Source organism: Sardina pilchardus, chromosome 7 (genome assembly GCF_963854185.1).
Source record: "Sardina pilchardus chromosome 7, fSarPil1.1, whole genome shotgun sequence".
Classification (NCBI taxonomy): Eukaryota; Metazoa; Chordata; class Actinopteri; order Clupeiformes; family Clupeidae; genus Sardina; species Sardina pilchardus.
Window position 1 is genome coordinate 20,198,415 of NC_085000.1, and position 14,566 is coordinate 20,212,980.

General features: G+C 43.8%; 1 protein-coding gene across 1 annotated transcript; it reads right to left on the minus strand.

Moving 5' to 3' along the window:
* Positions 1 to 239: 239 nt before the first annotated feature.
* Positions 240 to 5,306, minus strand: krt8 (keratin 8). Its single transcript, XM_062541130.1, has 9 exons — positions 4,766 to 5,306; positions 3,132 to 3,340; positions 2,290 to 2,350; positions 2,105 to 2,200; positions 1,806 to 1,970; positions 1,589 to 1,714; positions 1,253 to 1,473; positions 1,070 to 1,113; positions 240 to 950 (listed from the first exon to the last, which is right to left on the minus strand). Exons 1-9 carry the CDS (start codon positions 5,186 to 5,188, stop codon positions 682 to 684), a joined length of 1,614 nt encoding a protein of 537 aa, XP_062397114.1. The 5' UTR covers positions 5,189 to 5,306; the 3' UTR covers positions 240 to 681.
* Between the last annotated feature and the right edge of the window lie 9,260 nt (positions 5,307 to 14,566).

Consider the following 14,566-nt stretch of genomic DNA (forward strand, 5'->3'; position numbering starts at 1 on the left):
AATATTTCACAGCTGTTATAAATTGGTTGTTATAAATAACAGCTAAATTACATATAGCTTATTGTCCTCCACTAATTTCTGCTACAAATAATTAAAATATTAGGTACGCAAATTCAAAGCATAGCATTTCATATTTATTACATTTAAATAGTAGTACCATGCTGAATACAGCTTTGCTGACTGTGTAATTTATTTTTTTTACAAAAATACTCTCAAAACACCACCACAAAGACTCAATGTACTCTCAGTAAACATTTATTTTTGGTAGCAAAATTCAGCACCTTAGAGGACATGAAAGGCAGATTTTTTTTTACCTAGTTTCTGTTAAGGCACAGAATGAAAACTGAGCCAACACACATCATGGATCTACAAACACATGGCCACCTCAGCATACTCAAGATATGGAGCTATTCCTTGCCAAAGACAGTGACCTGATCTGAGTCTCACAAGTCTGTTTACACACAGTATTGCTCAAAGCTGTCTAGTGCAGAATAAGGCACTCAGAATAAGGCACTGTGTGGGACTACATTTTCGGTCCCTTTAAATCTTTGGTCAGAGTTAAGTGTACTTCATCACAACTTTGTAGGTGGCTTAAACTTAAACTTGTAACAGTGTTTAATGGTGAGGAAGGGAATAAGTGAACAAAAGATATTGCTAGGGAAAATGTTGTGGACTAATTGCTCAATCCTGGACGACCTCGGAGGATTCAGACACCACTTTGCCGTCCTTGGTCTCGATCATTTTAATGACGACGCTCTTTTTGCTCTGGGTAATCCCGCTGTCGCCATAGCCACTTCCAGAGCTGTAGCCGCCACCGCTGCTGTAGCCGCCACCGCTGCTGTAGCCTCCACCGCTGCTGTAGCCACCGCCGCCGTATCTGCTTGAGTATCCGCTGGAGTAGTTGCTGAAGCCACTGCTAGCACTCTCCATTGGGAATGAGCTGTAGCTCGCTGTAGAGGAAACAGTAGGTTCATTACTGATGTACTAATAGCACAGTAAACTTTGACTACACAGTGAAAATATATTTAGTATGCTTCTTTATAATGCTACAAAGCATGGCTTCACTTACAGCTCTGTTTAGAGATGTTGATGGACTGAATTCCAGTTGCCAGCCTGCAGAGAAATAAGAGTTCAGGTAAGTAAAGGTCAGTTATGACTCATGTGGACTGTAGAGGTGTAGACAAGAGGGAGGAGATAGGAAAATGTGCTAATTGATTCTAACTCTTTGGTCCTGTGGTGGACAGAGACTCACCTGTCCTCCTCTCCCTCCAGCAGTTTTCTGTAGGTGGCGATCTCGATGTCGAGGGCAAGTTTGACGTTCATCAGGTCCTGGTACTCCCTGATCTGGCGGGCCATGTCCTGCTTGGCTCTCTGGAGGGCCTCCTCCAGGTCCTTGATGCGCAGCTTGGCGTCTCTGACAGCCATCTCGCCACGCTCCTCAGCCTCTGCAATCTGGTTCTCCAGGTTGGCACGCTGATGATGAAATAAATGAACATATCATTCAAGATGCTCTCTTTCCTCTGGTAAACACCAGTGGCATTGCTAGAAATGGACTGTTATGTTGAAAGGCTGGGACTTAGGACTTTACCTGTCCCTTGACGGCATCAATCTCAGACTGCAGCCTCTGGATCATGCGGTTGAGGTCAGCGATCTCTGTCTTTGTTGATCGGAGGTCATCACCATATTTGCTGGCAGATGTCTGCATCTCCTCATACTACAATAAGAATATGAGAGATTAGATCAGATGTCAAAGGACCAATATTTCTTCTCTAGTGTTGGTTTAAATGCCAGGTATTGATCCCCACCTTGGATTTGTACCACGTCTCTGCCTCAGCCCGGCTGCGGTTGGCAATATCTTCATACTGGGCACGCACTTCAGCAACGATGGAGTCCATGTCCAGGTTACGGCTGTTATCCATCTCAACCACAACAGAAGTGTCTTTGATCTGGGACTGAAGCTCACGGATCTCCTACAAAAAAAAGCAAAATTCAATACAGGGTCAAACATAACTTTCAACTCAGTGGGGCTGTCAGGAAGTTCCAAAAATCTGGTGTTTGAATAGTAACAAGGTGTTGATGTGGAGACCATAGAGATGTACTGTACCTCCTCATAAATCTGCCTCAGGAAGTTGATTTCATCAGTAAGGCTCTCCAGCTTGGCCTCAAGCTCCACCTTGTTCATGTAAGCCTCATCGACATCCTAAGAGGGAAGACGTGAATAAGTAAATACCCATGGAATCTCCCCAGGTGAGATATTCTGTCTGTATATCCAAAGTTAAAGATGCTCACCTTCTTGATGAGAACAAAGTCATTCTCACATTCTGTGCGCTTGTTGATTTCATCTTCATACCTAAAAGTAGAAAATAATGTATTTAATATAATCTGTGTTTTCACTTTGAAACAGACAATTCATTTGCATTATGGTTGAAACGTATTGTGGATTTGAATATTATTTGTGTTAGTCATCCAGTTCATTGACTGTGATTGACAAAATGTACTGTATGTCCTTCAGCTGGATTGCACTGTACCGCACAAGTATTTCACTAGAGGGAGACATTTCCACGCTATTGGAAACTTGAGCATCTGGCCTGAGGTGTTTCCTTATATTCAGTCATTTGTTCTGGACAGACTATGAGCTCATCACATATTTCAAGATCAACGATTCAAAAGGCATGGCTCTCTGCCCTGTTGCCATGACCATTGGAGTCATTTGCATTGGCCAGATAATGCTGTTTGAGCATGTAAAGTGGGTTTCTCCTTTGTGGAAGTGTTACTCTGTTATAGGCATGCAATGGCTTCTTTGTGCCATGCCAGAACTGTGCCACAAATGCCAGGGGTTGAATGAATGAAGTGTAAAACTGAACAGACATAAAACTCCCCCCCCCCAGCCTCAGAGGGATTCTGCATGTGGCAATTGTACGTCAGTGCAAGTAAAGACTTCTTTGTGCTTTTTTTCTTGACTGGAAAGGAACATAGCAGAGGAGTAATAATCCTAAACTGTTTCCAGGCCCCAATCAAGTTTTTCCCCTTTCTTTCATTTACTGCAACTCATTTAGTCAGGGAACATTTGAGGTTGCCCAAATGTGCACGTTTAGCACAATTTTGGCAGTCTCCCATCCTGGCTGACTCACTTGTTCTTGAAGTCCTCCACCAGGCCTTGCATGTTGTGGAGATCAGCCTCCAGCTTCATCTTGTCGTTGCCCAGGCTGTCGAGCTGTCTGCGTAGGTTGGAGATGTAGGCCTCGAACATGGCGTCGATGTTGGAGCGGGTGGTGGTCTGACCCTGCAGCAGGTTCCATTTGGTCTCCAGCATCTTGTTCTGCTGTTCCAGGAAGCGGACCTACGTGGGCAAAGCAAGAGCACATGCTTTGTCAATTTTCTCTTGCGAATGGATGAATCACACACTCGTGCCTGCAGAGGATTTTGGCAACCGTTTTTTTTTTTCCAAATTGGCATCACCAAATACAAATAAACTGATTTTGAGGTTCTTTGGCACACCGGCAATTGGTCCGCAAAAAAAAAGAACAACCACATGTTAACTGTACAACAGTCTGCAAAGACTTCAGGGTGTAGTCCAAATGGGACGTTGTCCAAATGTTTGTGTGTGAGTTTCCAAGGCAACTGTTTTTTTCCAAGGAAACTGTGATGCATATCCTAGCGGGAGGAGGGCATGGGGGTATGGGAAGAACTGACATGAGTTCAGCCTCCCCCAGTTTTCCTGTTTCAACTGGACATAGCAGAGACAGGGAACCAATGGACTGAAAGAAGCCCACAAAGCTGCACCAAGCGTAGATACTGGTGTATGAGACAGTCATACAGGCCAGCGGTCCTTCGCAATAAAAGATGGAATGACTAAAATAATGGCAACTTGAGTAACAGGAAATGTAGCAGAGACATCGTCATTTTTTGTGAGGCCCAGTATGAGGGGAATAGAAACGTTAGTTTCGGTAGAAGTGAGCTCTGAACAACTTTGATTCTCTCTCTCTCTCTCTCTGTCCAAGAGGAATGGACAAGTTATGTAACCAGACCTCTAGCATTGGCTAGAACATGAAACCAACCAGCAGCCCTGTTTAAATATTAACTCTCTTGACCAGTTTCAGTGGAGAACCAATAGGGAATAGAGAAATACTTCATAGATGACAGTCATGAAACACATGACTGCAACGTGTCATTTCTACATTTGGTTGCATTTTGGACTTTTTTACATTTGGTTGAAACACATAATGAGGACGTCTATAATGATATTGAACTCATTTGTCTAATCTTTTATGTAACACAATTCACTTCCAGGCAAAGGCCCTTTTTTGGGTGTGGACAGCACAGGACTGCCCATCCCCCTCAGTGAACCCATTCCCAAAGGTGAAGCAACATATACTCAAGACACACCCTAGAAACCCACCCAACATGCATCCCCTCACAGCAGAGAAACCATTAAAACAAGACTCAGGAGAGGAAGCCGCCTCGCCCATTTTACTTTCTTCCCTGACTCTCACTGGTGTACAGCTAGGTGTCACACTAGACTACTTCTACATTTATTGGCATACCCTTTTCCTCATGCAGTCAATGTTACACTTATTTCATTTTAACTTCCATTCACTGAAGAGAATTCAGTCTTCATTGTCATGTGGTCACGACTTTGACCACTGACAAATATTACAGTCATAGTTCTCTCTAGATTCTGAAGGATTTGCAGTGCCTTGACTTCAAGTGTCAGGTTACAGTAAGCTTTTCAGAATGACACAACTACCAGACATGGAGATCATACCTTGTCGATGAAGGAGGCAAAGCGGTTGTTGAGGGACTTGATCTGCTCTTTCTCCTGGGTGCGGACGACCTGGATGTTGGGGTCGATCTCCAGGTTGAGGGGTGCCAGAAGGCTCTTGTTCACCTGGACAGCTGTGATGGGGGCCACAGCACCTCCACCCATGCCCATGCCCATGCCCATCCCCATGCCCCCCATGCTGGAGCCCAGGCCGTAAGAAGAGGAGCTGGAGATGTAGCCGCCTCCACCCATTCCGCCGCCCATGCCCATGCCCATACCCATGCCACCGCCGGCGCCGTAGGAGCTGCGCACGCTGTAGCTCTGCCTGGCCTGGCTGGGGCCGGCGTAGGAGCGGCTGCTGAAGCTGCGGGGCGCCGTCCCCGAGGAGGACGACGTGACTTTGTAGGTGGTTTTATTGTAGGACATCCTGGAGGCCGAGGTTGGTTGCAGAGCAAGAGAGACAAGAGAGAGAGAGACGGAGGAGATGGGAGTGAGGTGGTGTTGCCTGTGCTCTGTGTTGGAGTAACCCGAGCAGATAGAAAGACCTTCAGACTTCCCCGCTCTCTATATCACACAGCCAGAGAGGTGGAGTCAGGGGGTGGGGCCCCGCTCCGCCAGGGATGGGGAGGGGTGGAGCTGAAACTAAACACTCTTCCCTACAGCCTGCATTACTGGCACCCCCACCCCATCTCTATGGTGCAAGTTTTGTCTGTTTTGTTCAAGAATTTTTTTTATGCGGGTGGTGGATCTAGGCTTGAATTTCCCCCATGACGTGTAGACTGTAGGTTTCTCAAACTAGCACTGGACTAGGTTGTTGTGCTGTTGTGAGAAGAGACCACACTTTTTGTAAACTAATAACCTTTTTCAAAAAGTATACTACATTGCTGAATCTTCATAGTTTGCCATTATTATTTTGTGAGGGGAAAGCAAACAAGAAAACAGGGATTGGGAATAGAAATGTGGTGAGATCATAACTGTGGTTGATGAAACTCTGAAACTGCACTTGTGGTCATATGATTATCATTGGTTGTGGTCAGAGGCGTACATCCCGGGTTCAGAAAGTGAAAGTCCTGCCAAGTATTTGATCCAACCATTTAGTAAACCAGCTCATCCTAATTAGCAGCCAGGTAGATCAGATACAGTGAGGAGCACATGTATTTGATACCCTGCTAAAACAGGAATATAAAATCATCATTTGACAATTGATCTTAATGCCTTAACTCAAAAAATTAGTACAAATCAAACCGCCAAGGACACCAATTTTCTTTGTGATTGAAGAATGTATCGTAAATAGATAAATGTTTTCCTTAAATGCTAGGGGAAGGAAGTATTTGACCCCCTATGTAACCCTATGGGAATTTAACACATAGGGTTAACATAGGGGCAGGCAGATTTTTATTTTTAAAGGCCAGCTATTTCATGGATCTAGGATATTATGCATCCCGATAAATTTCCCTTGGCCTTTGAAATTAAAATAGCCCCATATCATCACATACCCTTCACCATAGCTAGAGATTGGCATGGTGCTTTTTCCAGTAGGCCTATTAGCCTGTTTGATTTGCATTGAGCTCAATGAGCATCAAACAGGCTAATAGGCCTACTGGAAAAAGCACCATGCCAATCTCTAGCTATGGTAAAGGGTATGTAATGATGTGGGGCTATCTTAATTCCAACGGCCAAGGGAACTTTATCAGGATGCATAATATCCTGAATCCATAAAATAGCTGGCCTTAAAAAATAAAAATCTGCCCGCCCCTATGTTAACCCTATGTGTTGAATTCCCATAGGGTTACATTGGGGGTCAAATACTTACTTCCCCCTAGCATTTAGGAAGAACATTTATTTATTTACGAAACATTCTTCCATCACAAAGAAAATTGGCGTACTTAGCGGTTTTATTTTTACTCAATTTTTGAATTAAGACATTAAGATCAATTGTCAAATGACGATTTTATATTCCTCTTTTTAGGCAACTTTAGCATGGTATCAAATACATTTTCTCCTCACTGTAATTAGTGACCTAGCCTGAGTTAAGTGCACAGGTAGAAAGAATATACTGTATGGCAGGGCTTTTACTTTCTAGATGTCTGCCTCTGGTCGTGGTTGCTTACTGGGTGATGGCATGCACTGTTGAGCAGGACTGTTCTTTACTGACTCCCACAGAGAGACTGTCCTGTGTGCTGTGTGTGTCTCACCTGTGAAGCCGACAGTCTAATGGCGGCCTAATCCACTGGATTGATCACTATCTCTGAGACATGGCGACCTCTAAAAAACCTGCATCACATGATTAAAGCTGTGAAATTAGTTTTCACTCCATAGCCCACACAAGCTGGTCACTGGGTTAAGTTGTAATAGATGATGTCTGTATCATAGCTGGTCAATCTGAGTTTGGTGAGTCAGATAGTATCACAGTGCATTGCCTTCTACGGTAAATAGGAGGTGTAACTGGACGTGATATTTCACACGTGCCTGTAGTCTTGCACTTTTGGAGTCTAGACACTTGCAGTGTGTTTTGTCCCCTTAATCACAACGCTTGTGCCTCTGTTTGTACCATGTTTTGTTTCTTCCTCGGTGTACAGCCATTCTTTTGCTGCTGGCATTGTGAGCAGCTGCTGTAATAATAAACTGGTGGGTGTACGTATACGCTCCCTTCCTCTTCACTTTTCCTGGTCTGCTGTCCAAGTGGACATGCCCCCCCCCCTCCAGCCTGATCTCCGGCCCCACACCACTCAACCTTGAGTTTATAGTAGTAGTCGCTTGACACAGAAAAGCCTTGTGAGATGCCGTAGAGTCTGACATATTGAAGTGGATATGTGAATAGGAGTGAAGTACAGTATGCATGATGTATTGCTGTAGTGTCTCCTTATCTAAGTAAATACGGAACTCTTTGTTTGCTGTGCTCGTAAAACAATTTGGGCAAATCTCAAGTCAGATTTGTTTTCTTTTTACTTTTTTTGTTGAGGTTAACATCTATTGTGTTGTAAGTATAGTGACGGTAACACAACTGTGACACTAAGGCGCCACAATAGCAAGACTATTTCAATCCTACAGCCAGCTCTCTGTACCCCAAAATAATGATCAATACCAATAACTTAAGGTTTATTTGAAAGTATTTGAATGAGTCAACCAAGCACACCATTTTTCATAACTTTATCATACTGAAATGCATAGTTTACCTGTGACTACTCTTCATTGTCATGGTTGTTTTTGTTTGTTGTTTTGTTTGTAAGCTATGAGCATGAGTCAAATATGAATATAGTATCACCAGCAGGCCTCCTCGCTGCTACATGTGAAACAAGAATGACCTGTTACCTCATATACAAAAGTCGCTGTCATCAAAGTGTCGGGAAACATTCCATGCCTATCTTAAAATCTCTGAACAAACAAACCCTGCCTTCTCTCCCTCACAAGTGTATTCTCCCCCCACCCTGTAAAGTTGATTGCTTCATCATCTGCGCTTAGTATTTGTAGACACACTTAGTACTGTCCAGACACATGAGTGTCATATAGTAAACACACGCTCACTGCTGAGGACTTGGAGTATACAGTACATCACCAATCACCACCTTTACTACCATTTAAAAATGTGGAGCTCTTTCTCACATTGTAATATACATTCTAAGCTTGATGACAGTGATGAAAGTCCACTCCAAAAAGAGCCATTTGCATGCATGTATCTGACACTGAAAGGGCAGTGCCATATGTACAAAGAGATTATGGAGTAGCCTAGTCTCTCTTTTTCTGTGTGTGCTTTTGACATGTGACTGACTACAGGGAGCATATGTGTTGAACTTTGACTTGTGGGACAGAGAGATAACTGCTTGAGTGTATGCGTGTACACATGCTCAGATGGAGTCAGTCAGCAACTCCCTTATGGATGATCACAGTTGCACAGCACCAGAGAGGTGTGGCAGGCTCTCAGGAAATGACACTATTTCACTAAAATGTGCAAAAATGGAAACTGTTGATGAAGTACATGAATCATTTTTCAAAAATTCCACATGAGCAAAAGATGCCCAAAATTTGATTTGAAACACCGCATGTGGTGTGGGGGCCCTGCTGTTGGAAAGCTTCAAGCCAAATGAAGCTGCAAGCTGGATGAAACATAAGCTCAGCTCTCAGATGGCACACTCCCTTTCAGCTGCAGCCACTGGATTACTTATCTCGCATGTAAAACCACTGAACTCAATTCCTGAGTCTTAATAGCATACGCAAGTCACGCACCAAGGTGATAAACTACTGACTGATGTATGTTGAACTCAGCTTGAATCTTTCTTATCTCATACACTAAAGTGAAAGCTGGTCTCTGTCCAGGTTAGAGAAAAAAAGTTATCTGTCACATCATAACTTTTAGTCAGTATTAATTCCAGAGGTGATGTTCTGTTTTTAGTCTGACACTGTGAGTAAGTGTTTTTTATCGCTTGACCACCTGTGTTTACTCTCTGCGCAGTGTGAACAACTCTCTCCATACTTGACATGCCACTCTCTCATTTCCCATTGCAGTTCCTTCTGCTGTCTATGTCGTGACCACTCCCACTGTTGCCGTGGCAACTGAGTTACAAAAACCCCCATACACACACACATGGCTCTCGTTTGTTGCACCGCAGCCTGACGCACCACTTCCTGAGGTGGAAAGTTAGCGACGTTGCCATGGAGATGCGGCACAGGGCAGTCGGACATGACATGTAATTATCTGCGTGGATATAATAAGATAGGAGTATGATGCACCAAAGCATGTGACAAAGCTCAGTCATCTAGGAGGCCCTCAGTTGACTGAGCAGAGCAGGAGAGGACTTGCTAGGGCACGCACACCACATAATGAGCGCGTATAGCTTATTATGTGACCACCAGATAGTAGGTCCTCCTGGTCACAACCTGCGTGGGTGTGTGTGTGTGTGAGAGTTGTGAGTGTACATGTGTGTGTTTACTATATTCTGCTCAGTATATAAACAAAAACTACTTTGATCTGCAGTATTGTCAAAATAGATCACTGCGGACAGTGCCATCATCTAGTCTACAGTACACAATATAAAAACTGACTTCCATGTCATCCTTCGTCTCTGGCCAGGAGCCAGACAACTCTGCATCAGTGAGGATCTTTGATTAAGGAAGTATAATTATGAATACAGGTTTATCATGGTGTACAGTTACAGTGGATTTTTCATAAGCCTTAAACTTGTTTGACTCTGCTTCCAAAGAACTTTTTCTTGAGCACAAACATTTATTGTGCCATGGTGTTTTGGAAATGGGCTGTACCAGGTCTTTTATAGATGCTTGGAGGCAATTCAAAGAATTGTTCTATCCACACAATGGTTTAATCTTTTCTCACGCATCAGTAAAATGTACCAATTTTAATTTCCACTGTTGAAACATAGACAAAAGTTTTTCTGTCCCACGGTACAGGATATTGTGTTTTTATTATACTCAGTGTGGCAATATCGCTCTTACCAGGAAGTGTGTTTCATTAGTGTATGCTTACATTGGAGCTACAGGTAATACAACTGATGCTCTGTGATGCAAGTTTCACATGATAAAGTTAAAGGATAGAAGAAAATTGACATAACACCTTCAAACATCTATGATACTCATTGGATCACCACATTATCAGTTATTCCCAAGCATTAGGCTACATCTAGGATAGATATTTTGTATTCATTGTTTAAATCTTTTAGTTTGTTTTAGTGTCTGTCTTTTCCACAACTGCCATTTCCACAAGTTATTTTCCTCTAAAGTAAAATCCTTAACAGCTGAGTCATACTACAGGGCATTCTTACACCTGATGTCTACTCAGAGGCATCAGATGAAGACGGTCTATTACCATGAGTCACCGTCATGAACACCTGCAATTACATCTTATCACAAAGATAACGTATTGTCCGGCATGCTTTGCATCGCAGGATAGGGTGGGTTCCCTCTCGTGTTGCAACTGTGACTGGTCCATCTTAGGTGTGGCAGTCGCAGTGAAGCGGTGACATGAGAGGGCTGCCCCGGCCCCTCCTCTTCCCCCAGGTCCTGTTTAGACCTCCTGCTTGTCTCCGCGTCAACAACACACCTGCCTCGGGGCCGCATGCGTGCAGAGGGACGCCCCCTCTGGCCACCTGTCCAACCTGTCTGACTGTAATCCACCCAGAGGTTGAGAGCACGTGTCTGTGTGTGACCCACGGCTGTGTAAAAATGTGCTGTAAGCCTTGGAAAAACACAGACTCAACAAGCAGATTAGAGACATGGCACATTCAGTGCCTGGAAGGAGGCATGCCATACTTTCAGTCATGCCTCTCAATGATTACAGTGCCATGCTTTCTACAGGTTGAATAGCACACTGTTATCTCTGGGAATGCTTGACTCTCGCAGTTGTAACTATCACATCTGATTTGATGTTATCATGCTCCAGTCCTGAGGTAGCAATACATCATAAGCCTTCCCTCTTTGCTTCCTCACTCACTCACTTCCTTCACACTTATGCGCTCACAATCATTTGCAATGGGTCTGTAGTAAGTCAGGAATGTTGATTAAAATATTGTTGAATCCAACAACCAGTGCCATGAAAGGAAAGCTGGTGGGGGATGAATGGAAAAGATCCAAAAGATGTTCTGTATGATTATTTTCTTTCAATATCAGACTTCAATTTCTCTCATGCCTTTTCAAGGCATGAGTGAAATGTAGCTCAAATTAAATTTAAGAAATTAGCAATTGACGGGTCCAAATCATTCCCTCAAAAAGTGCCAACATGCCAACAGGCTAATGTTATCGTCCATGTATAAAATCTTTGTTCTCGGGAACAGAAATTGCTTTGAACTTATAGCACTTTGAGATCCATCCGTTGAGTGCAGACATCCACTAGGCCCATATGACACATCGTAGCGTTAACCTTAACTGCACTCCCAGCTGTGAAAACAGTGCAGCTCCGAGAGCTTTCTGTCATAAACGATTTGAGTGTTCAGTGGGGGAGGATTCGGGAATTAGATTAACAGAGAAATATGTGACATCAGGTCCCCACATGATGCAATCTATTCTCGTCTTACACAAACATGGACAAGCAGGCCTCGACGTGAGGGGGGGGGGGGGGGGGGGGGGGCATGGCTATGTTGTCACAGGATTGAATGTTGTTGCATGGATGTGATCGCTACACCCATGACTTCCTTTATGCCTCAGTGTCCATTTTGTATTGGAGATCAACTGGAGTGTGGTGTACTGTATGTTAATCATGAGGGGGAATTGCAGATCATGATCTCGAGAGCGTGAGCTACTGATCACCAGCTGAGCAAAATGTGGTTAGCTCGGCAAATATGCAAAGCAGTCCCTAACTACACTAAATCCTTACCACTGCTATGGTGTGGTGTTTGCTCCTCTTGTGCCATCTTGTTTTCAACATGTGTCTGACTTGTCTTTCATCTTGTGCATGTTTGCTGTTTGGACTATGTTGTTCTTTCATTCCAAAGATAGATACCTATTACAGTGTAGCAAGGTTTGCTGTATCGTAATATCATGCTCTTACACACTGCTAGAGGCTTCAGACATGGACAAATGCATAGCATATAATTAGGAGTGCCATACACAGTACCTATTTATCAAACGTCATACAGCACACGGAAGCCTGCAAAGAAAAGCACCTGTCTGCGCTCATAATGTGTTATTATATGAACCTTATCTGATCCGGGTGGGTGTAGTGATCGCTGACAGGGTGTGGCTCTGTGTGCGTGCGTGTGTGTGTGTGTGTGTGTGTGTGTGTGTGTGTGTGTGTGTGCATGCGGGCGCGCAAACCAATATCTGTGCTCTATTCATACAGTGTATTGTCGGCCTAATAGGGTGGTGCTGATTGAAGGTCGCGAGGGTGCCAGGCCACAGGTTAGTGTGTCCATGCCTTGGCGGAGGTTGGCCATCTGTCTGCCAATCAGTTATATTGGAGAATAACTGGCATGCCATGAAAAGACAATGATGCAGCAGGTCAGCTATCGTCAATTATTGTTATCTTCACTTCTCACACCAAACCCCTTTGGCTATAGCACGGTTATCACCAGACAATGCTCAATCTGTGCTCTGTGTTTTATACTGCACAAGAGGTGTGAACAACGGGCACAGTCCAAATGACTCGTATGGACACATTTGTATAGTCCTTCAACCAATCAGACCAACGATCTGGGTGCACCAGGTGGATAAGGCAGTTTGTGATTGGTCCCTGCAGATTTGTAACGGAAGCAGGAGAGAAGAATGTGGAGCTTTCCAGCCAGAGCTGCAGGGCGAAATCCAAGATAATGCTGGGTTTACCCAGTCTACTTTGGCTTCACTGAATCCATAGAATCCATACTATTTTGTGAGAATGTCATAGGTAGAACTAACCAAAGTCATCACTTGTCAGAGAGTGGACACATGGGATTTTGTTAGCTCTGAAAAAATCAGTGTGTGCAAACTTGAAATGCTTTAATGCTGACAACTTTTTGAAATTGCTATATTGTTGAATGGGTTTAATTAAATTGGCGAAGCAAGACTTTTCTGAATCTATAATGGGTCAAAAATAATGACTGAGATTTTATTTTTTCAGAGAAGTCCCCTTTACATTTTGGGACAGTCTTGTCTGTCTCCGGTAGGAACATACCGTATCTTCCTATTTTGAAATATTGCTTCCGGAGCTTATTACCTGAGGCATTGTTGCAACATGTAAAGTCACAAAGGATGCTTGGACTGATTCTACAACCTGGTCATTATAGGGCTCTTGTTCAAGAAACGACAACAAACAAACACAAAGAACCTGGTCATTATACTTCATCTCGACATCCAGATTGATCATCAGAAGTCTGTAACACCTACTGTATAACAATACTCTGTGCAGTCTATATGAGTACAAACATTGAAACCATTTGATTAGGTCTACAAATTGTACGTACAAACAAATCAAATTAATAAATGATCGGTAAAGCTGAAGTTTATGAGCCTCTCCAGACATTCATTACATGTCTTCTGATTCCTGCAATAAATTCGGGATGGGCTTTATTGGGTAACAATTCAGACAATCAAACTCAGACCCAAACAGGCCAAAGTGGTCTGCCATTGACTGGAAAAGTTGTATAAAAAGGAAAATCCCAACTTCTGCCAGCTTCCAGTTAATATTTTCCCAATTTGTCCTGATGTTGCCAACCATTTATTTTCCCAGAAGTCAGTGCAAGTCTGGCGTCAAGCAACACCATGGAATGGACTTTTGTCCGAAGCCCTTGAGCCAGAGCTTGGGAGTCAGTGCGTTTGAAAGGCCCTGCAGGTATGATGGCAGGAGAAAGGAATGTAGTGGACCAAGAGGAGTGGGTGGAAGGGTGGAGCACGGGTGGAGCGTGGGTGGGGGTGGGAGATGGGGAGTGGGAGGCCGAGCCTTTCTCTTTTTTTTTTTTTTTCTTCACCCTGTAAGGGCTAAAGATTTATGGGCTTCGGGAAAAAATGTGTGGTGTCCAATTCCTCACCCTCATTCCTCATGCCTCTGTCCACAAACAGTCTCTCTTTCTTTTCTTTTCTTCTCTGTGGGTCGAGAGCAGGGGTTACGCTCCTGCCTGCACATGCTCAGTCTGTGGACACGCTCATCAGCATTGCAGAAAATGTGTGTTTGTGTTCCACCGAGGTCTCTGAAGAGAACCGTTTTCTGATGAAAGGTTCGGCAACTTGGTGAATAACTTTCCTCTCTCTCTCTCTCTCTCGTCCTGTGGCTGTGCAGGGACACAGACGGGGGCGAGGCTAAACACTGTCCAAGTGTTTTAAAAGAGACTTCTGGGTTAGACTTGTGAGCGCTGTGAGAGTTGATCTATGCACTTACAAGGGAGATGT